General features: G+C 33.7%; 1 protein-coding gene across 1 annotated transcript in view; it reads right to left on the bottom strand.

The window, feature by feature from the left end:
* The window catches only part of LOC115886046 (neuroligin-4, X-linked-like), a gene marked incomplete at its 5' end in the record, with an annotated part of 245135 nt that overhangs the window by 43491 nt on the left and 176253 nt on the right, over positions 1–25391 (bottom strand). Inside the window, 3 exon segments of the mRNA XM_030905074.1 lie at positions 9639–9770; positions 11818–11965; positions 23794–23997. Coding sequence (XP_030760934.1) covers positions 9639–9770; positions 11818–11965; positions 23794–23997 — 484 coding nt within the window.

A 25391-nucleotide genomic window follows, 5' to 3' on the forward strand; every position in this document is an offset into this window, starting at 1 on the left:
AGATTGTGATGGTTTTATAAGATGAATCTTAATTTAAGAGTGACAAACAATATTTTCTTTTTCTTGTTTTACTTATTACATATTGGCAAAAACTAGTCCATTATGAAGATTATTCTAAGCGTTATTATGGGTTATTTATTTATTGATTGATGTACATCTTACAACGCCATAAGTGGTAATAACAATAAGTAAGAGGGCGCTATTAATGCACAATCTAATAATCACAGAATTTAATAAAAACTAAGGTAGAAATTATTTTGAAAGTGATGTAATGTGTTTATCAATCAAACTTACTTCTCTGACTGCAGTCGAAGGTAATAAAGGACCTTTTTTGTCACGTTCTCGTTCAAAATAGTTTATCAGGGAAGCTACAAGCTCTTTGCTTCGACTGTTTAAATGCTTCGGCATATTTTTAACACACAATTTCAAGAAATGCAATACAAAAACTCGAAAATTTAGTTCTTAAAAGAATTATTTGTGCTTAAAAGCACATACAATTTAAAAAAAAAGACTATGAAAATAAGCAAAAAACGAGAATTACTCACAAAGATTCAACAACACGATATTATACAAAATAATGACTGACATTAGAATAATTGTCAAATAATAAACGACAACCTTGCTGAAAACGGCGCAATGTGACCAACTAAGCAACCAACTGCAATGTCCCTTATGGGAACCCCATCCCTTAATTGCGTAAATATAATCGATTTTTGCTCTGAAGTTAAAGGCCTTTTTTAAAAATTACGTGACACTGACACAAGAATTCTGATGACACTGAGTTATCAGTTTGAAAGAAAATATTTTATTATAGACCAGCGGATTAAATCATATTTTGTTGTACCATTTTTTTTATCGCAATGGTCGATATCTGAGCAATCAAATTTGTTGTAAGGTTTTTAGCATATACTGTATTATCAGAAAAAAATAGAGTATAGTATTTTTTGTTTAAAAAAGGCTGTTAAAGGATTATCAACATTAGCTAAAAAGCAACTAGTTAAAAAGTTGTTAAAGATTTATCAACACTTTATAGCAACTACGCTGATATTTATTTTAAAGCCACCATACAAATCGGTATTACCTAGATTAATTTGTGAATGCCACGAAACTACGCCCAAATGTATTAATACTAAACAAAAACATATAAATTTTAGTGCTGTGATTGTGTACTCAATTATCGATATATCCAGCGGAAAATATATGAGCTAATCAGCGGAATATTGTTGGCCATTTTTTAACAATTAGAATTAAATTAATTGCAAACCCCATGATATTACACAGAAAATTTAACATTAGTGTTTTTTTAACCTACCAAATGAATTGTGAAGGAAAGTGGGCACAGCCTCAACAAGAAAAAACTTATCTCCTATTTAAATCTATATTTCTATATTTTTTTTGCTAGAAATGATGAGAATTTCTCGCCATTTCGGGAAAATAAGTATATAATCGAATGTCTGATATGTCTGTGAATATGTGATGATACTTTGACGTAAGGTCAAAATATCATCACATATTCACTTTGCTTTTTGTTGGCGGTTGGGTGGGCACAGGCCACACACATGACATTCTTGTGCTCTTTAGGACCAGTTGTCACAGTGGTTCTCTAGGAATGGGATCCTCCCACAGTCTAAAACACTCGAAGAAATTTCTCACGAAATTATCCAAGAATATTTTTTGGTTTAATTAAGAACAGTATTTGGATCGTCATGAGGTGCAGAGACAACAGAGAATGCAGATTCTGTTGGGAAAATGAGGAAAGACGATAACACCTCATGACTGAGTGCGCCGAGCGCCGAGATGACAAACATTCTAGACATTATAAACTTTAGTATACTACTGATATCGGAGATGGAGAACTAACCTCTGTAAAACTGTTTCAGAAACTGGCTTTTATCAAAGATCAGAGCTCGAATTCTGTAATTTCGAAAACGCTAAGCGCTTTTAGACTTTCAGTGTATATGACGTTAATTTTCGCTGAGCGCGCATTTAACTACCAATTTGGGTATTCTCATCTGATGCGCTTAGCGTCTTTACTGATTGCGCTAAGCGATTCGAAAAGGGTTACCATGGGGTTACCTTAAAGGATCGTTTTGCTTGTCGAACTGTCAGTGAAAATCGAAAAAATTGTGATTTTGTCCTTCAACATTTCCCTCGTATAATAAGAATAATGATATATCCATAGAAAAATAGGTTGACATAACTCAACAATTCTTTTTTTTTTGTTTTATTCACATTTGACTGTTAGATACCTGAGAAATTGCGATGCTGTCAATAAGTGCTCAACGCATATCCAGAAAACGATTCGCACGGCAAAGATAATATAGTCTGTGAAACGAACAACTTGGAATTTGACAGTTTCCGCGGGCTTTTCTAGTGTTAATTTTATTAGGTTGGCAATTTGCGGGCATGCTGACGTAATGCCGTCTCTAATAGAACAGCCTCGGAGCGAGATTTATGACGTCACGCTAGTTATATACTACGGATTAATAAATATGTTGTAGAATATATGGAAATAAATAAATAAATAAATAAATAAATAAATAAATCTTTATTCATCGTTGGAGTATACAAACAGATATAAATATAAATATATACTTCTGCAACTCATAAGACTAGTCAGAGAAAAAGTAGAAAAAAAAAGAGAAAAAGTACTTAAATTACACCTATTACCGTTCCTTTTTCTAAATATTTTCATTATTTTTTGAGTTTTTATTCACAAATTCTACTTAATTTTGTTCTTTTATTTAACCTGCAACCTGCAGTACTAATTATATAATTATAAATAATCTTTTCACCGATCAAGAATTGACGAATAGGCTGGAAGATATTCAAAATGTGTAAAACGCTTAAAAACGTATTAGAAAACATTGACTCGTTCACAAATTCGTGAAACATCTGGACTAATTTCCAGATGTTTGTAAAAAGGTCTCTAAATTATTTTGAGAAGTTTCCTCGTATCAGTAATTTTCAGGTTTGTAATATGTACTATATCATAATAAATAGATTAAACCTTATATTTCAGGAAACAGCGCGGGCATTACAGATTGTTGTAAATCAGTTTTAAAATATAAAGAAGGTTTAAAACAGGTTTATAAGTTTAGTTAGTAGAGAAGACCTAAATAAGGTAATGTTGGTAATGGGACCAAACATCAAATAAGACTTGAAATATATAATTATGTACAATAATTGTGAATTGTAAGTAGTTTTTATGAATCTGTTTGATATCTATTGCATTGTTTTTATATTTCTTGAAATATATACTTTTTTACTTTACACAAAGAATAATAAAAAATACAGTTACTCACTAAAAGCACTTAAGGTTTGTAATAGATGTAGTTAGAATATCAAACACCAAACCAAACCAAAAATTATGTTTTATTTTACCAGTAACTCACATTTGAAGGGAAAGTCATTTCATAAATAAGCAGGACATTGTATAGTACACTCTATATTAATAATTGTTTTTCATCCTATACTTGTTAGTTAACGCATCACTTACTAGGTAAAATTTAGTACTGATTAACTTATACAAAACAAACATCTCTGGCTTTTCTGACAGGAGTGTGGACACAAATTTAATAAAGGTATAATGTGGATAATGTTCTGATTATTACAGTTTGCATGGATGTTTTTGTATGTTGTTATTTTTAATAAAGTATATTTAATGAGTTTTTGAGTATTTCTTTTTCCTTCAGAGGATTGTGTTCTAATCTTTATATATTATAAATTTTTATTAAATTATATTTACAAAATTTATTACCTTATAATTTTTTGCTAAATACTTTGTAGTTGATACAGTTTAACAGTATATAAAAGAACTACTTAAATAAGATGTTTGAAAATATATAGCTGTTTTTGCTCACATCAATTCAATTTGTGATTAACTGTACTGAAATAAAAAGAAATTAAGAGAAATAGGGTGATCTATCAACTATAACATGAAAAGCATCATCCTATTTCCAAGTCTTCTATTAATTTCACTTATTAAACAACTATAATTATTCAATAATCTTGATAATTCTAGGAACTCTCAGATATAGTCAAAACATGAAAACAAAAATTTACTTCCTATAGTTCTTACGTCCCTTTAACTGAAATATAAGAAACAGGAGAGTTAATACTCTCACTGAGAAAGTTTATAAAATACCTTTAAGTAAAATCTCTTCGAATCTGCGGTAAAATACCTTTATTCTTATTAAATAAATTCAATAATCTATGTTTTTATTTATGACAACTACCTAATAACCTAACTTTAACGTCAACTTGACAATCCTGAAAAATATTATTGTTAACCAAAGAGTAAATCAATTTCTGAATTCGCTAACGCCAATTTATTTTTCATTAAAAAAAATTACCAATTTTCGTAACTAGGTCGGCCATATTGAGGAACTTTTAAAAGAATAGTACTATACTACGGATTAATAAATATGTTGTAGAATATATGGAAAACATAATTATTCCTCGTATTTTTGGTTTGTATTTTAAAAATGATATAGTTTACATGAAATATACATAATATACAGTTAATAAATACAATACATATACCTATTTATAGTAATAAATACTTTGGCAAATAAACTATGAACCATACAAATGCAGCAAATTACAAGATACAAATAATGAATAATGTACATAAGATAATGGGTAAAATGTAAAATATATTTTAAATTTCGGGGTTTGAAAATCGATCTAATTTAACAAAAAACATTTAATATCTACTAATAGTGATGTATTATTATTTGCATTCACAAAATTTATATGTATATTTTGCAAAGTATCAATGTTCGAAAAATGATATTTGCAAATAATACAATATCATAGAAAAAAGGCGCCAGCGATGGATATGAAATAAAAATCACTATCGGTAGTAGTTTTATGTGTAAAATTATTCTAAATTTTTTTATTTTCTGGGAATTTAGGTTCGGAAAAAACGCTGATTAAGTTTTCGTTTGGTTTTTCATTATTTTTTTTGGTTAAAAAAACGTTTCAGCTAACATTATAGCCTTCATCAGTGTTGTGTCACATGAAAAAATAGTGTTCACAACCTAACCTAGCACCACATAATGTTTACTGCAATTAATAAATTAATATAAACTTGTCAAAAGATGGCCACATATTATTATATTGTAAAACATTTGCTGCATTTGTATGGTTCTTAGTTTATTTGCTAAAGTATTTATTCCTATAAATAGGTATATATATTGTATTTATTAACTATATATTATGTATATTTCATGTAAACTATTTCATTTTTAAAATACAAACCAAAAATACGAGGAATAATTATGTTTTCCATGTATTCTACAACATATTTATAAATCCGTAGTATCTAACTAGCGTGACGTCATAAATCTCGCTCCGAGGCTGTTCTATTAGAGACGGCATTGGTCTGATATTTAGAAATATCAAAAGCAGATGGCATTTTACTTTTGACAATTATGACATTTCGTTTTTGCAAGAAGAGGAAGAACTGTCACTTGTTTTATTATTTTCCTTTTCTATTTCACGAAAGTAAAAAAAAGAGTTACCTATCTGATTCGTTCAGGCATTCAATTTAAAGAATATCAGTAACTTTTTTGACAGAGGGATTTTATATTTGCCATATTGGTAAAAAATAACGGTCAAAATTCAAAGTTATTCATTTTATAGACTATACCAAAATCGACTACTTGGCGTTCCGCTCATCGAATACTTTCGCTTACCGCTTTGAAAGCGTAACGTTTTTATGTCAAAGTTACAGAATTCGGGCCCTCCAAAACTGTATGATGAGTTTTAACTCAAGAAAGGGGTACACGATATATCTATAAGGTCGCGGTGATTAACTTCCCCCGTCATATACAGTCTCTAATCTACAGTGGTTCTTTTAGGCTGAACCACAGTAACGACTGGTCATGTTAATTTCAGTCATAAGTTCATCTTAATTTCTTGTAAAGCATGCAATTTGCTGGAAATCGATTGCGGGCCAAATGATAAACGGCGTGTTTTTGACTTTTACATTGATTCCTTTTTTTCGGGCGTCTCTCTGCGGGACTGTTCGCCAAATAAATTCCACCCAGGTGACAGGGCATTGCGGCCATATATTTCGTGAGCCGAATTCCCGCGGGTCTAAATTGATGCAGGACGAACCTGTAAAGATGGAAGAGGCTCATTTTTTTCCGATTCTTCGGAAATTTAAACTAGCCAATACAGTCCGTCTTTACAATACAATTCCTGAAAGAATTTGATGTTTACAAATATTACAAACAGCGACCTTTAACATTTTGTTAAATAAATTGAGGATTTAGGGTTTCTTTCAAGAACGGGAGTCAGAAGACGACTGGGAAATGACAACTGATGATAATTTTGGGAGGCCAAGCCCTAGACATCATTTCCTTGGCCCGCACTCTTTAGTATTTGTACTTTTCTGTAGCCACCACTGGATTCAACATCAAGGCGCAGGTACTTACCTAACAGTCTTATTGAAGCAGTCTGATTGATTCTTATCCTGACCAATTGAATATATTCAACAAGGAAAATGACACGGACGAGAGAATATATGCGCCATTTTCTGTTTTAGTTTATGTTCGGTTTTCTGTTTTAGTTTATGTTGCACCCTCTCCATCTTTCCTCCATAAACGTGCCAATCCCTTCCTGCCAACTTCTTCTTGGTCTACCCGGTTTTCTTCTTCCTGCAGGTTTCCAGTTTATAATTTACTTTGGGATTCTTATTTCTGCCATTTTTTGGACATGCCCGTAATTGCCCGTACCATATGAGTAGACTGTTCTTTATCTCGTCCACTATTGTATGTTTAACTTCCATAGTCTCTCTTATGCGTTCATTAGTTATTCGTTCGAGTCTTGATTTGTCTGCTGATCTTCTCAAAAAATCCATCTCTGTAGCTTCCAGCATTCGTTTTGTTGTTTCCTTAATTAGCCACACTTCACAGCTGTATGTGGTTATACTCTTGATGATGGTATTATATATTAGTGTTTTGTTCCCGTTGTTTATGCTTATGTCCTACAGTATCCCATTTAATAATATTCCTTCAAAGTTGGTTTCGTTCTTTAATTGCCGTATCCAACAGTCCATCATTTGTAATTTGCATACCCAAATATTTGTATTTTGTGCAGCACTTAATTTCCTTTCTTTCCTCTAGTATTAAATCTTGATGTTCTCCTCCGATACACATATATTCTGTTTTGTTAGTATCGATCTCCAGTCCCCATTTCTGATATTCTTCTATAAGATTACGTGTCTTCTATAAGATTACGTGTCTTCTCGGTGGCTAGTTTCAGTTTCTGTTCTTCGAGCTCTTCCTTGACTTCTTCGTGTTTCTTCGGCTTTTCCTTTTCTTTCTCCTTCTTTGTTTTCTTCTCTTTTCTTTTTCGTCTGTGCTCCTCACTGTCGCTACGTATTGGGGTTTTCTTCGTGTGTTTTTCCTTGCGGTCTTCTGGTTTGCTTCGTTCTTTATCATCACGCCTGACTCGTTTATTTCTATCAGCGTTTCTATCAGATCTGTCTCGACGTTTACTGTCTCTTTCACGACTGTATTCACGTTTTCTGGATTTAGAACGTCTACGATCGGAACGCCTGTGTTCTTGAACTTCTATTCGGCGATCTCTATGTGTGAAAGGTGGCGAACTCTTCTGATTCTCTACCAGAATTATCCTCGGGTCGGGATCGTCAACTTTCACACCTAGCCTGTCCTTAACAGACAACCTCGGTCTTTCCACAACCACATCCGCAACCTTGACATCTTCAACCACTATCTCTTTTTTGTCATCGGAATACAGCTTGGCTCTATCACTGCTGATCTTCTTGATCTCGATTGGTCTAATCGAGTTAATGGCTCTGGCAAAAATGACATTCTCCGCGCGTTTTAAGACTTCATTAGAGACTTTAGCTGGTTTTGAATCCGATCCCTGATCTTTGAGGTCTTTGGGACTGGTTTGAATTTGCCCGTCTTCGTCCACCTCCCACTTAGACTTCTCTGGCACGGGAGCGAGTATATTTATGTCACTCTCCTCGAGCCTGATGTCCATGTCGGATTGAAGTTCTAGAATTCCACTGTCTTATCAGATCACTATATAATTTATCAGTCACTATATAATTTATGTCATCGTAATCTTGTGCTATGAGCACCTGATCGTCCGCGAAGCAAAGTGTGTAGAGCATGTTATCCTCAATGGGTACTCCCATATTTCCACATTTCTGCTTCCAACCTTTGAGAACTTGTTCGAGATAGATCTTGAACAGTGTTGGTGAAATACAACACCCTTGTTTCAGACAGTCGGTTCCATTAAATCATGTTGTTAATTTTTATTCTAGTTTTCGTTTGTTCATATAAAGATTTTACTGCTTTTATTAGCTCCACGTTTATATTGTTTTTTTCCAAAGCTTCCCAAAGTCTCACAAGTCGTATGCCTTCTGCAGGTCCACGAACACAAGATGTAGCTCTTGGTTTAGATTGTTCTTTTTACTTATTACTTGAGTGACTGTAAATAACTGGTCCACCGTCGATCTTCCGGCTCTAAATCCTGCTTGTTCTTCGGCTTTTATTATTTCTTTGTCGAAATTACTGTATCTATAAGGATAAAATAAGTACCGCCAGTGGTACTCTCTACCCTAATAGAAAGTGCCCTTTTAGAACTGTTACTGAATTTCTCATAATCGCCATTCGCTTTGGCATTAAAATGTATGTAAGAGTACCAAATTTCAGGAATAATGGTTTACCAATCTTAAAAATAAACAAAATTATATTATTTTTATTTAACCTTTCGAGGTTATCTTTTTTATCAGTAGAATTACCCACCAAAGTTAAATACACTATTTTTTTAAGCCCTGTATATTAAAAACAAAAAAGATCGGTTCTTGGATCCTATAAAGCTAACATTTTTTCAGATATTGCATATCTTATGATTCTCCCTCACACTTTCTTTTCTCTCTGTATCAGTTTGATTTATTTTTATTACTTTTTTAGGTCCCCAAGGAAAAGATTCTCAGAAAGAATCCATGAATTATAAATGTAATATCGGACATAGTAGAGAAAAATACAAACTATGCAAATAGAAATCATTTTTTGTATACCGGCATTCTGCTTGTCATAAATTATTTACATAAAAATATATTGTAAATGCAAGAAAAAACTTAAGTTTTACTAGTAAAGTACATCAAATTAACCTCTTTTTTTATGATGAGGTTAGTCTGGACGGGCCCTACTTTGTTTAAGCAGAATACGAACCGCGGTCTTCAGCCATATCCTAAATGACCTACCGACTTAACGATTGTCTAAATCGACTCTTATTCTGATCTCGTCCAGCCGAAAACCGTCGTGAATGAGCAGTGGGTATCAATAGATTTTACACTCTTACCATGGAACAACAGCACGACATAGTTTTAATATGGTCACCCGTCGTACCATTCGCATCGTATAACGTCGCTTAGCTTCGGCGATCTTGGGAAACAGGTGTTTTGACCTTTGCTAGACTTTTGTCCCCTTAATTTTTATTGTTATTCTATTTTCGTTATATTCATATTTGAAAAAAGGGATTTCATTGCTTTCACAATTAGCAAACCAACTAAATAGATATATCTATCAACTTAAATCCAGGATTGTTAGATCGTATGTTATTTCAGGCCTGCCTAGGGTCAAGTTTACCTTTTAAATATGTCCGTGTACTGGGCCATTGACTTTTTCGGGTCGTTAGGCACAAATATATTATCCACCACAGGTCCAAAGGTTGTCCTATACGGATCGCTAACTGCCGCAGACGACATAATTTGATCCAACCTAAAATAACACAAAGTTAATATCTTACTCTTTTATTTATGTAAATTTCAAACTAATAGGTAATTTAAATATATAAATATAGACGGTGTCCCATAGATTTCTCATTTCAGTCAAATAACTACCTAAGCAACATGTTTAATTGTTGTCAGTGGTGACATGTATTAACAATTCCCATTCCAAATATCTTGAGAATGGTTGCTCCTAGCAATTTTTACCAAGAAATATAAGATAGAGAAAAAAGATCTTTTTTATGTAAAATAATTAAGTGTTTAGGGAAATGCAATTTTTTTCACTCAGTAGTTTAATACAAATGCGGGCAAAAAGTTATAGTACGAGAGCTAGCAACGTAGGGAAAACAAGTATTTTAAGACGTCTGGCTTTTTGATATATTTTTTATTATGCTCTCTGGAACAGCATGCGGCCCGTCTGGCTGCCGATACCTGTTGCGTTCACTACTGCGCATCCAAAGAAGATCCTCTATTTTTTATTTAGTGGTTTAAATTCTAGTATTGAATAAAAATCTAACAAGTCTCCATTAGCTCGGCGCGTAGAGTTTTCGCCTATGAAGCGAAGGTCAGTGGTTCGATACCGGCTGTGAGTGTAACTTTTTTATTTTTTTTTCGTTTATATTCTGATAGTAAAGTGTTAAATATTTGCTTTTTTATCACCCGAACGGATGGCGCTTATGGGTTTATGATCCGTCGTATACATAAGTAGAATTTGATACTTTCATTTGTTTTGAAGGATTATTGTGGTAATTAATTATTAGGTAGGTTTAGGATGGTCTGGCTGCCGCGCCGGTAGGTTGCGTTCACTACTGCGCATCACATGTGTACAGGCTGTCCCATTTTTGTGCGTTTTTTGGAATCTCTCGTTTATAATTTCATTTTAAAGATTTAAACATCATATATAGAAATTAACATTTTAATGCTTTATTAAGGTAATTTCTGCCTTTCTTCAATATATTTTTTTCAGCTGTTGTTTATTATTTTAATAATCATTTTAATAATACTTTTTTAACAGATTGTTATCTAAAAACTATACAAGTTTATTTTCAGTTCAGTTTGTTAAGATAACGATGGAAAACAAAATTATCTGGTTAAATTTTAAATTAAATTAAATAAAATAATAATACTTTTTAAACAAGATTGATTAATGTTAATGTGTAGAAAATGCGCAAAAAAAAACGCATCATTGTATCTCCACTCATAAACGAGAAATCCCAGATATCCCAAATCCCAAAAAACACACGAAAATGAGACACCCTGTACCCATGTGATGCGCTGTAGTGAACGCAACCTACCGGCGCAACAGCCAGATCATCCTAAACCTATCTAATTAATTACCACAATAACCCTTCAAAACAAATGAAAGTATCAAATTCTACTTATATACACTACGGATCATAAACTCATAAACGCTATCCGTTCCGGTGATAAAAAACAAATATTTCATAATTTACTATTAGAATATAAACGAAAAAAAAAAATAAAAAAGTTGCACCCCCAGCAGGTATCGAACCACTGACCTTCGCTTCATAGGCGAAAGCTCTACGCGCCGAGCTAATGGACACTTGCTCGATTTTTATTCAATACCAGAATTTAAAGCGCTAAGTAAAAAATAGAGGATCTTCTTTGGATGCGCAGTAGTGAACGCAACTTGTATCGGAAGCCAGACGGCCTGCACGCTGTTCCAAAGAGAATAATAAAAGATATATCAAAGAGCCAGGCGTCTTAAAATACTTTCTCGAAAACGTTGCTAGCTCTTAGACTATTATTACTATTTCTCAAAACAGTTCACTAACATGTAAGTGGTGCCCCCTACAAGTCGCAGTCAGATTGACATCGAAATCAAATTTCCCATGTTACAAAAATTCCCCGACACCAATGTTCATTCCAATATCGATATTTGTTCAGAAATTATTTTGAAAAAATCGAGATAAAACTCACATATTTTTAACTGCAGAGTATGCTACCGAAGATTCTCAAATGCAATTTGGACGACCCTGTATATTAATTTGTAAACATTTTAGACTATTTCTACTTACCTTTTTCTTCGTAAACAGTCTGAAAAATTATCATGTAACTGACAGTTTAATGATTGGGCTACTTGTATGGAGATATCTAGAGGTTTGCTGACCACTGCCCAGTCTGCTAAAGCTGTACCGCTCATCAATATGGCTCTATGGAAGAGTTCTATAAAAAAATATAATGATTATTTTAATCACTGAGAAAATGAGATTATAAGATAATGTCTCTAAAGATACACTTATTCTAACGTAGCTTGGTGATTGTGACGTTAACTTGGTGATTGTGATGGTTAACTTGGTGATTGTGATATTTGCATTATAATTTTTTTTTCTTAAAATCTCATATCTTTTAAGGGATAGATCTTTTTGTTTAACCCTCAACTGGTGTGGTGAATTTTAGTAACGCTTATGGCGTGCTGGGGTCCGACGGACCCCAATTTTTTTTTTCACTTTAAAATACATGATGAAGAGATTTTATAAAAAGCTTGCGTCTCTTTCGCACAGGACATATTCTTTACTCACTTAAGCGTACAAAAATCATTGCAATACTAAAACCAGGGAAAACAAGTGATGGGCCAGAGAACTACCGTCCCATCGCCCTGCTAAGTATGGTTTATAAACTGCTCGAGAGAGTGCTACTCAACAGAATCAGTCAAAGAATTTTAGACAGCATTCCCAATGAACAAGCAGGCTTTCGCCCGCATCGTAGCTGCACAGATCAAGTCTTATCACTGACAACATTTATAGCGGCCGGATTTCAAAAGAAACATGTAGTCGCTGCCGCATTTATAGACCTGACAGCAGCATATGACACCGTCTGGAGACAGGGCCTAATATATAAACTCACTCGCGTCATTCCTTGTGTAAGAATATCCAACCTCATTAACAATATGCTGTCAAATAGAACATTCCAGGTTATAATGGGGAATAACAGGAGCAAAACTATGAAACTGAATGACGGTCTTCCTCAGGGGTCGCTTCTTGCCCCCATACTCTTCAGTCTATACATCGCGGACATGCCGGCAACTGAATCACGAAAATTTGGTTATGCAGACGACTGGACATTGGCAATGGCGCACAGGAGGGTGGAGGATGCTGAAGTTGTACTTTCCAGAGACATAGCAACCATTAGCGAGTATTTTAAAAAATGGAGACTCCATTTTTTAAAAAAAAATGAAGTATCTGCCTTTCATCTTAATAATAAGATGGCAAAGAGAGAATTGCGAGTGTACATGGACAACAAACTACTCACTCACAATAAACATCCAAAATATCTCGGAGTTACTCTGGATAGGACGCTTACATTTAAAGAACACTTGACAAGAATGACGGCAAAGTTGAGAACACGTAACAACATACTTCAAAAATTATGTGGCACAACTTGGGGCTCATCAGCATCCACCCTGAGATCCTCTGCGCTGGGTTTGGTATATCCTGTAGCAGAATACTGTGCTCCAGTGTAGCTTAATAGCAAACACACCCGTATGGTTGATACTCAATTAAACCAAACTATGCGCACTATATCAGGGACAATTCGACCAACACCTACAATATGGCTGCCCACTCTTAGCAACATAGCTCCTCCCAATTTGCGCCGAGAACATGCCTTGGTCAGAGAGTCTATTAAAATAATGAATAACCCTCAGTTGCAGGTCCATGATGACGTACCACACATCCAGGGAAATCGACTACGATCAAGACACCCTCCATTGAAGACTGCACATGAGCTGCACCAAAATAATTTTGATATAAATGAGCGATGGAGAGAGAAATGGGAAAATGAGGCAGCTCCAATGTATCATGGTCTACCGTACGTTATTAATGAACCTGCATGATTCGACCTTCCCCGTCGAACATGGACAACTCTGAACCGCATCAGAACTAACTGCGGAAGACGTGCCGACTCTCTAAATAGGTGGGGAAAAGTCCCTTCAGCCGCATGTGGAGCTGACAGGCAGACTGTCAAACATATAGTGCAAGACTGCCCAATAAGAGCATATATGGGCAACTCAGAAGATTTCCTTATGGCTACTCAGGAGGCAATTGATTATATACAAAGACTGGATATCTGTTTATGAGACGAATTAGCCTATTTTTTTGTTGTGTATGTTTTTTTTTTCTTTGTTTATGCAGTTTTTTTTATCTACATATTTTTTTGTTGTTTATGCAGTTTTTTTATATACATTTTTTTTGTTGTTTATACCATTCTGTATCCTATAACTTAAGATACTGTGATGTAAGCCATACGCTAAATAAATAAATATAAAAAGCTTGTTATTTTAACACTAAAATGTTTACGTTTAAACGTAAACATTTTACAGAGGTTTAAATAGTGCTTGGGGTCCGCTGGACCCAACACGCCAGTTGAGGGTTAAAAGTATGACAAATTTTCATATTTATTTTCTATTAAAACTTATCTACAGTCATGATTAAACCAATTATTAAAGATTATTAAAGAAAAAATATCGGATGATGCTAAATATCGGCAAAGATTTACAGTGTTTTAGCAATCACATAATATTCACATTCGCTTTTTAGATATTTAATCACCATGTGGGAGAGCCTTCCAGCAATTTTAGGGCCTCATAAAACATCTAACTTTCAGAAATTATTCAGTTTTATAGCTGTAATATTTAATATGAGATTAAAGTTTAATGTTTAAACTGATCTAAAAATATTATGAAGGAACATCAATTTCAAATATAGTAGCTAATATATATTTTAATTTTAGGACAACCAAAACTTATATGGCTGTCGCTTCCTTGATTTTTCAAACATCACACATCATAAAGGTTTATAAGACAAAGGAACTATTTCCAGACAGAAATATTATGCTTCATGGTTTTACTAGATTACATAACCACCTATCCATCAGGTAGTGGTAGTAATTTTTGTTAATTTAAAAGTTTTAGCATTTCAAAATTCATCCTTCCTCTTAAGGTGCCGTGCAGATTCCCGCGTAGGCGTTCATCTTTTTCTTCCTTGTCAGATGGTTCTAGAGGTGTGTAGTTCGTGAGCGAACTAGTTCCAATGAACTATTCCCACCCCGGAATGAAAGGAACTAGTTCCTGGTTTCTCAAAGAACTAGTTCCTCAGGACCTATTCCGGGATCGAAACTGTGACCGTTATATAATAATATGCGACGGCGACGGATCGGCCAGCGCGCGTAGCCCGATGGTAGGCAGGAGTGGGGAGAGCCAGCCGTACGTTATCGGATCCGGACCTAGAGGAACTAAATAAAAGACTAGTTTACGTACATCGTACGTACGGATCGGGCCAGCGCGATCGATGCTAGGCAGGAGTGGGGAGTGTCAGCCGTATGTTATCGGATCCGGACCTAGAGGAATTTTTAAAGGCTAGTTCACGGGAATCTATTCAGTCGGCAGATCCGAGATATAATACAAGGCGACGACGATGGATTCGACCTTGTCTATTGCCACAGCCGGCGGCGGCGCGGCGTAATTACCACAGAGAATTGTCGTGAATACGATTTTTAGTTTGTTTTTTAAATATTTTATGAAAATGTTTCACTTTAAGTCCCTAAAATTAAGGAATATCTTATAAAACGAAGTAGATATTCTGAATTTTTAGACAAAAACTTTTTTTATTTATTATTTGTCAAAGATTAGATGTCAAAGAATTTAGATGCGTTAATTTGACTTACCTGCTTCAGTAGCGTATCGGATGTTTGTGTTAATAAATACTTATTATAACTTATCTATTTTTATTAGAATTATATATTTTTATAACAATTTTAATAACTACCAACATTTATTCATAACGTAAAATAAAACAACAAATTATTGAGTCTACCCCACGTCTACCTTACATTATAGTTTTACATTTTTTAAATAAAATTAGAACGACACTGATAAACCGAAATTTAAGTCGGCCATATTTGAGGCCCATCGCAGTGTACCTAAGATTTTTGATATGCTCCTTCCTTAGTCTTCTTATTCAAAGGTACTAACAATAAAATTCTAGTTTTTAAACAAGGAACTAGAATTCCCACCTCTAGATGGTTCTATTAACTGCAGCGACCTGGAGTGCTTGGAAGTCCTGTATGCCTATCCAATGACGAATATTTCTCAGCCAGGATAGCTTTCTTCGACCTATTCCCCTTTTGCCCCTCTCTATTTTACCCTGGAGAATCAGACGCTGAAAGTGATAGCGTTCTCCACGTAGTATGTGTCCCATATAGGCTATTTTCCTCTTCTTGATGATTACGAAGAGTTAACGTTCTTCTAGACCAGCTCTTCTGAGAATGTCTTCATTCCTCACACGGTGACAAAATTCATCAACAACAACTATATTCCGCAGAACCTGATACTAACGCTCTAACACAGTTGCATTTTAGAAAAATAAAACTAATTTTTAATTTTTAAATGTCAATGACGAATATTTTTGACGCGTCATTTTGAACTTCTTTACGCGCGTTGGGAGTAAAAATTCAAGGCCGTGACGCTGGGCCTTGAATGAAACCTGAATGACGGCTGCGGCCGTAACGGCCGTGACGCGCGATAGGAAAGGTGATAGCGGCAGTGTTGCCACAGCTACCCCATTCGGGGTAGATCTACCCTTTTGTAAATCAGTTTAACCCCGCTATCTCGTGATAATCTACCCCGATGAAAAATAAGCTTGTGGCAACACTGGGTCACAATCTGTGCCATACGCGGCTAAGAAAATCACTATAATAAACTTGATATTGTACCAACCTTGTGTGCTTGTGATATATATATATATATATATATCGATAGATTTGTAGCATTAAGGGACACTGCCATATTTATGTTAATATTTACTTATGTTAATAATTACTTCTGTATAATTAAATAAAATTAATAAAATCACTAAAAATTAATTGTTTGTAATTGAACTGTAATTTCTGTATTATTAATCCGGTAAATGATGGAGATAAACAATTGTGATTGATTAAAATTTTATTTTAAGATGAAACTTTCGTTAAAACATTCTGAGAATTCGGATAATGAATTTAATAATGACAAGACAAGCGACATCTGTCTAAAAAAAGTCATTAGATCGATTTAGAGTGACAATTTGGTTATGTAAAATTTAGAGCCCAATGACTAAAGAATTTATGGACATGTAACACCCATATACGGGCTGCAGCAGAATTTGTGACCTTATACGCCATTTTTTTGATGGCGACGAATGAGTCATCAGCTGGTCATCAGCGACAATTTTAGCGATTTTTAATAGTTTGTGTATAGTGAACTTTGTATAAACTTTATTACAATGGCGATTAGTTGTTCAGCTTTCAAGTGCAAAAGCCGCAGCGATAAGAATGAGCCAGGAGTTACGTTTCATAGGTAAATAAAGAGTCCGCTCCACCTTTTTAGCGTTTTCTTAGTTTTCTTATTGAATTCGATAATTATTATTCTGATATTATATGTACTTGCTATACGTTAATACTAGTTTTGTACCTTGTACTTTTTGTTAACATTTTAATACGTTTTTTCGTAATTAATTAGTATGATACCACCGTATACACCATAGGCGTAGTCAAAACAATTATCAAAAAATATAAATATCTCTTCAAACAGCCAAGTTAAGGAAAATATGTGCCACGGCACTGTTTGGTGACATCGTAACAATTTGCTCTCGGATGTTTTTTGTCCTTGAATTCTTTAGTCGTTGTGAGAGTCACAATTTTGATTATACTGAAGAAATACTGGTTGCCTAATAATTAACATTAACTTAAAAATAAATCCCCAACATAAATAATAAACAAAGCATTTAAACAAAAACAGACCACACAAAACATTGTTGGTTAGCAGCAGCACATATTATACAGACTATAAACTTATCGTCGAAAGCATTGTTTTCGTGGTTCGAATTTTCGGAGTCGCGCACTAGTTAGGTTACTAGTTTGCGCACATATCACAGCTGCCAGGCTATCCGGCCGAGTTTAATAAAAATTTAAAAAATATTATAACATTATAAAGCTAGAATAGTATACGGTTTTATATTAACGCTATTTTTTGAAGTTTATGAATAGCATTCATAAAAAAGCATATATCCTTCAATTTAATAGCTGTAAGTAAGAAGTTTCACATCAAATATTCGCACATTGCGCACATAGAACACACAAATTTATAAATGGATTATTAGAGTAGTTAGATGAATGTCCATTTTCATTTTATATTTATACTCAACATCTCTATTGAATTACATGGTTGTTATCTATAACAGCTAGAGGAAATTATGGCATCTTAATCCCTAAGGGAGCTATGCCCTCTATTTACAGTTAGCGTAACCAAAGCGATATAAGCTTATATTAATTCAGTAAGAACTAAAAATAAAAAAATAAAAAATCATATTTCCTCTCCACGCTAAATCATAAATTATCGGTCTCACGTTCCCAACCTCTTTTTCTTGGCGCTTTGCGTCAATCCTGTCACCTCCAAATATGTGGCGTCTCACCCCGGCCACAACAAATACGGTCCGGGTTGGCTTTCCAAAAACACCCTTATTGGCCTTATTTTCTATATCGGCAAACGGCTAACAACTTTAAAAGATTTAGCGGTGACGGCAGCGTCGGTGCTGTTTTTTCTCCTCTCTCTTTGGCGTTAACCTCTTCCTGTCGGTCGCGATAAGACCATCAAAAAGAAAATTGATTTTCTTTCTGGCGTCCTCTTTTTTTCCCTCTGCCTTCTTTTCTCCGTACTGTTTGCCGTTTAATATCGTGAAAGTTGAGAGAGGTTGATCTTTTTAAAATTACACTTTTGTCGGTGCCTTTGATGTTTCCTTAAAATTCATAATAAATATCATGGCGTCGACGTCGTCTTACTTTTTTTTCCATAGCAACTGTTAAAATTGTCATATATCTATCAAAAATAGTAGACAAAATAGTACTTTAACCGCAAAAAGCACTGCAAAGAAATTTCACATCTTCTGGGTTTAAAATTTTTGACTTTTTCGGTTTGTAACCGCTACATGACTGTTTAAAGAAAGCTATGAGCACTTGATGTTTCTTCTCGCACGTTTTTTAATTGCTTCCATTTTTGAAAATTTTTGTATTCCTTTTAATAAGTTATTCGGGATTTCAATGGAAGTAGTTTGGATATGGCGTTTGTCGCCTCAGCTTGAATATCTGTTGGTAATTTACTTATTTCGTTTTGAGCCATTTCTGGCTCGAATTCAAACAGCAATCGATACGAAAGAGAATTAAATACACACACCGGAAAAATCTAGGGATACCATTTTATTAAAGTTAAAAATAAATGTTTTCAATAAACAATCACATATTTGTAAGCCGATTTTTTCTACTTCGATTGAAACGAAGTAGTCACACTAGTTATTTCTAAATTTGGGATATTTGCAGAAGTGATTGTGCATTTTTTGTCAAATGTATAAAAAGCACCTAGCATCAATTGTTCGAATTTAACCTGTACTGGTTATGTTTTTATGATAACTGGCCAGAATTCATTCAAATAACTCTGTTTAGCATTAAACGACATTATGGAGCGTAGACATCTTAACAGAGATGAAATGCTAAGGGCCATTGGTATGCTCGAAGCTGGAATGCGCCAAATCGACGTAGCTAGAGCATTAAATACAACGCAAAGTGTAATATCGCGATTAAGTGCACGCTACCGTGAAAGTGGTGATGTTGCTGAAAGGCACACAGGGCGACATCGCATTACTACCCCTCAGCAAGATCATTTTTTACAATTAAATGCTCGACGCTGACCGACTCTTACAGCACCAGAGCTTAGTTTAATTCTCCAGGAGACACATAATGTAACCGTTAGTCCTGACACTGTCCGCAATAGATTAAGAGAGGTCAACTTAAGAAGCAGACACCCCTGGAAAGCTCAACCCTTAACGAGAGGAAATCGAGAGGTACGATATTTGTGGGCTCAAGATCATGTTCAGTGGTCGAATGAACAATGGGCCAATGTTCTCTTCACGGATGAGTCACGCTTTGGAATTCATCCGGATTCGAGAAGGCTTAGGGTATGGAGAGAACCGGGAAATCTTATTCGGTTGGATCATGTTCAGGAGGTGCACCCTTATCAAGGTGGAACAGTTATGGTCTGGGGAGGAGTCCTGTTAGGCCGAAAAACTGATATCGTTTTTCTTGAAAGGTTTCTAACAGGAATCACATATCGTGATTTAATTCTTGAGCCTGTCGTGTTACCATATGCCAATGATTTTGGGAGAAACTTCATTCTCATGCATGACAATGCACGGCCTCATACAGCCAGAGTGGTAAGTGAGTTTATCAATGCTCATCAATTAAACATCTTACCCTGGCCGGCACAATCTCCTGACCTCAACCCCATCGAGCACGTATGGGACGCGGTTCAAAGAAGAATTTTGAGAATTGGTATGCCTCGTGAAACTTGTAGAGATATGGTTCGGGCCGTGAATGCTGCGTGGCAGGCTGTACCTCAAGTAGAGATCGACAACCTGATCATAAGCATGGAGAGACGATGTAGGGCTGTAATGAACAATAGAGGAGGTTATACCCTTTATTAAGTAAAAATGGTTTTATCTTTTTTTTTGATTCACAGTTTAGAATAAAAAAAAATGTGTGTATTTTTTTGAGTTCAATAAAAATCAAGGTAAATTTGAAAAATTCGGTAAATTTCGCATTTTCATTTTCAATACGTCCTATAAACTATTTGTTTATTTTAATTTTATTATATCAGAAATGCAAATAATAAAATTACTGACGATGGTTGGATAAAATTTGAATATCCCTAGACTTTTCCGGTGTGTGTATATTGATTCAAAACTGACAACTAAAGAGGCAGCTTTATTTTTTTGTCAAATTACATAGAAACCAACGCCAACCCAGCACAATATTTTTTCTACTCGTAATAAGTTCCTTGAAATAATAATTTCTGAATATATTTTAAAACGTAACTCGCTATGGAAAAAAAATTGTTTTATACACGACGATAAAATTGCATTATCGTTTAATTTAAATACAATTTTATCGTCTGGTATAAAAAATAACTATTGTTTTTACAGAACATACAGACCTATCGATGAAAATATCCATGAAAATTTACTTCCTAGCACACAACCAGAAGATATTATTACACAGGTAATGTATCAAGTTTATTATAGTGATTTTCTTAGCCGCGTTTGTCACAGATCGTTACCCAGAGTGAGCTAAATTATTTTACAAAAGGGTAGATCTGCCCCGAATGAGATAGTTGTGGCAGCACGCCGTTATCACTATTCCTGACGCTACGTCGTGTGTCACGGCCTTGAATTTTTACTTCCAACGCGCGTAAAGAAGTTAGACTTCCGGACGGATTATCCCTATTTTTGTGACAATTATTTTGATTAATACATTGGGTTAATTCGAAATTAATTTATTGAACATTCAAGCCGGAAAGCTTTTAACATTTATCCGTAATTATTTATAAATAAAATAGAGGTATTGAGTGAAAACCAGCTCGACATTATGTAAATAACATATCACAGAACCGTGTATTCAGCGTTTCGTAGCGACTGCTCTCTGCAAATATTAACATTTCTATGGTAAATCATTATTACATTATTAATATTAATTTATATGTGTTTAAGCCTATCATCAGTGTGATTAATTCGCGGTTACAGAATAGGGAACTAACAAATAATTTTCATTATGTATATAGATCGAAACAATGCATATTCTAATTAAACAAATTACATATTTAAATATGTACAAATCAAAAAGAGATTAAAGCTTCGTAATAAGGTTTATAGTAGATGTATATTGTATATTATAGGTATTCAGTTAAATTTATTTAATCTGTTTTAATTTTTAAAGAAAAATACATTTATTTATAAAAAATAGATAAAAAGTATAAATAACTTCCGCATTTATGGATGATAAAATTCATATCTGTGCAATACTAAACGTCAAAGTGTCTTTTTCAAAGCCTACTGATAGGATTGTTTGGTTAGATATTGCCTCTATATGGTCCCTGAGCAAATTACAATGGAAGTATTATACAAAAATTGTTTAAATAACGTAATACTATTATAGCGGGCCTAATTTTTAAAGAAAATTTAAACTTACTTGAGATAATTAGAGATAAGAAATGTATAGAAATGATGTCACTTTGATATGTGGAAGAATTATTTATACAGGGTGCGCCTCAAACGTGGCTCACCCCTATAACTTTTTTATTTTTTTCAGACAAAACAACGAGATTTGTTATGTTAGTAATACGACATGAATTAGGGTTGATTGACATATTCAATAATTGTTTTCGGTCGCTTCCGGTTTCACCGGAAATGACTACAACTTTTGATTTTTAAATAGCACCATCAGTATTTTTTACTTTATTCGATAGAAAATGTGACTCTGAATAGAATGACATATCATATGTCAACTTTTGACATTTTCAATTAAAAAAAATAGCATTTCAAATTTCAATTTGGAGTGCCAAATTCACTCGAAATATCTAGTGTGCGGTATCAAATTATTCGTAAAAAAATGCTTTTTCCAAATATGCTAATAAGCCACACTCGTTCCATTTGAGAAAAATTAGATATGATTAAAAATACGATTTGGGTATCTTTAAGCCGGCCAGAGGACAAGATTAAAAACATTAGACGATCAAATCTATTTTTCCAAGGCTCCTTGATTAAAAATTAGTGTTTTTAATACAGGCATGGCAATCTAGATTGGAATTTAAAATACAATTTGTTTTTGAGCGAATATGTCAAAAGTTGACATATGATATGTCATTTTCTATCGAATAAAGTAAAAAATACCGAGGATGCCATTTAAAAATAAAAAGTTGTAGTCATTTCCGGTGATACAGGAAGTGACCGAAAACAATTGAATCCGTCAATCAATCCTAATTCATGACATGTACTAACATACCAAATCTCGTTTTTTTATCTGAAAAAATAAAAAAGTTATAGGAGTGAGCCACTTTTGAGACGCACATGGTATATTTGTCAATCACACGGAATATCACGCAAACCAATATTTTTTTAAACAATATTAAACTTTACATTAAAAACTATTAATTTATTCAAAACAATGAACTTAATATATGAGTACCAGATAAATATTTGAGTGACAAACGGGTTCCTTTGAGTTATTTTTGCTTCTATCACGAGAATCGGCTATTAGTAAAAAAAAGACGAAAATTTGTATATTTAAGCAAAATTAGAAAATTAACAAGTTTTTCGAAATTTGGTCAAGAATGTCAAATTTGAAGCACACCCGAAGGCAACATAGTAAATTTTCTTGAGTCATTTTTAATCCAAATCAAAGCATTATTATGATTATTATTATTAATTACTTTCTGCCTTAATCCTAATATTAGATAAGTATATTTAATTCCAGCTGATTAAAATTATATATCACAGAATTTCTAATTTATTGAGTTTCCAAGTAAACTCCAATTAGACCTGTCCGTTAATACAGCAGGTTGATTGTATCAAATTAATATTAATGTAGCTTTACCAAGTTCTGCGAAGCTAATAAAAACCTGTGAATAATAGATATAATTTTCTAACCTTCATAAGCATACAATATTTAAATATTCAGTAAAATTCTAAAGCTATAGTTATTCATTTAGTGAAACTTCCCTAAGAAAATAACACTAATTTACTACAATACACATTATCTCGAACACTAGAGGTATGTTTCCCTAACCTTTTTAATGTTAGCATCATCTATAGATGATTAAAACTAGCATGGTTAGGGAACAGTGTGTCTACGATTTCTAATAACAACTGTATTAATACATTTTTTAATTATATAATTGAAGGGTCCAGGGATAAATTTTAGGATTTTACAATATTATAGTAGATCTAAATGGTCCCTACAAAATGCATAAACGCTGCAGTGCAATAAATTGTTAAATCCTATGATATATACCTAGTAAAAATATAGATACCAGCCGTCCGGTGCTCTCCTGTAAAATCAGTGAATGGCTCTCGCTTCAATTTCAATAATCTGAGATAAGTTTCCTCAAAAAAAATTCGAAATATATTAAAATTACTTACTTTTTCCTTCATGTATAGCCATGGGACTGATGGTAAGAAGACTGGCGCATACCGCTCCAGTACCATGTCCCATCAATGTTACTTTGGTCGGGTCACCACCAAAAGCTTCGATGTTTGCTTTGATCCACAGCAATGCTGCCAACTGGTCGACTAGGCCGAAGTTGCTTTGAATCTTAGCCTCTTCCGGTTCAACTTTGAGAAATCCTAAACACGAAGAAAAAATAAAGTAAAGAAGAGTTTCTTTATCATGTATGTTCTATTTTTGATAATTTTTGACCAAGTAGTAGTTAGTAGATAAATATAACGAAAGATGGTTGTCATCATCCAAGCATATAATTGGCACGTTAGCTACCTTTTGTAAATCATCTAATACTAGAAGACTTAAATTAATTTTAACTGGATATGTTGAAAAAATCTAAAATATCAATACCACCAGTCAATAATTTCAAGCTTTAATATACTCTGTTTTTTTTTCTCAGATAAGATCTCGACAGACGATGATAGAAGAAAAGCACATGACGTACCATACCAATCTATTTATTTTACTAAAAAAAGTTTCTAGTATTTTTTAAGTTAACTATGGATGGGTTTAAATATAAATCCGTCATACGTCATCTCTTGTTTTTAGCCAGTTTTATTGGTTTATTTCATAAATGACAGATTATATTTCAATTTTATTGGTTTGACAGAACGATGAACGACAAACGAACGCTGATGCGTATAAACTCGTCTTTAGATTTTTGAGGCTTGTCAAAGTCTAGTGAAATTATAGGTTATAATTTTGTGTCAACTTATGCTGACTTATGTCAAATACCCTCTGTTTTGGAAGATGATGCATTTTGATTCGTGTTATTAAACGTGTTTTGTGTCTTTTGAAGTCAAGTGGAGGAAATATCGAGGGAAAATTAGTTGTAGACCCAGAGCACAATTTATAGTTAATACTCGCGGCCCAGGCAGAAAATCTTATACACCAATAAAGTTACCATCAATAAAGTTTGTATACCATCTTGTCGTAGATAAGTGCATCTCGTATATGGTACAAGAATCTTACTAAACATGTACTAAAAACTGGAGTAGCTGTAAAATATCGACATCACACGATAGGTAAATAATGGATTTAGGTACAGCAGAAAAATGTCAAAAGGTACTGGTTTAAAAAAATTAAGATTAAAGTTAATTAATCAACCTTTAAGGTATAAAATTTGGTAAGTGTTATTATTAATAAAATAGTTTGTTTTATTGATTCCTGTGCAATATTACAAATTTGTACATAAGTTATATTGATAAATATTATAATAAATGCGGGAAATTTCTTGAAGTTTCCAAGTAAGAAATACCTAGTTCTTTTTTATTTTTTTTTTGTACATATATGTGGTGTTTTGTACTTGTTTGTTTTGTATTAACACATACCTTTATAGTTATCACTTGTCAGTGAAATTTTAAATATATTAATTTCCTGTTATGCGTTCCATTTGTACCAACTTATTTCTTTGTAAAATAAAATAAACTACTTTGAAATTAAAATGACAGACACATCTATCACTGTTAAGGATCTTGTCGTTGTCGACAGACTATAGTTTAACGGTCATCAATCAACT

This window comes from Sitophilus oryzae, unplaced genomic scaffold (assembly GCF_002938485.1).
Source record: "Sitophilus oryzae breed Bouriz unplaced genomic scaffold, Soryzae_2.0 scaffold_466_pilon_pilon, whole genome shotgun sequence".
Taxonomy (NCBI): domain Eukaryota; kingdom Metazoa; phylum Arthropoda; class Insecta; order Coleoptera; family Curculionidae; genus Sitophilus; species Sitophilus oryzae.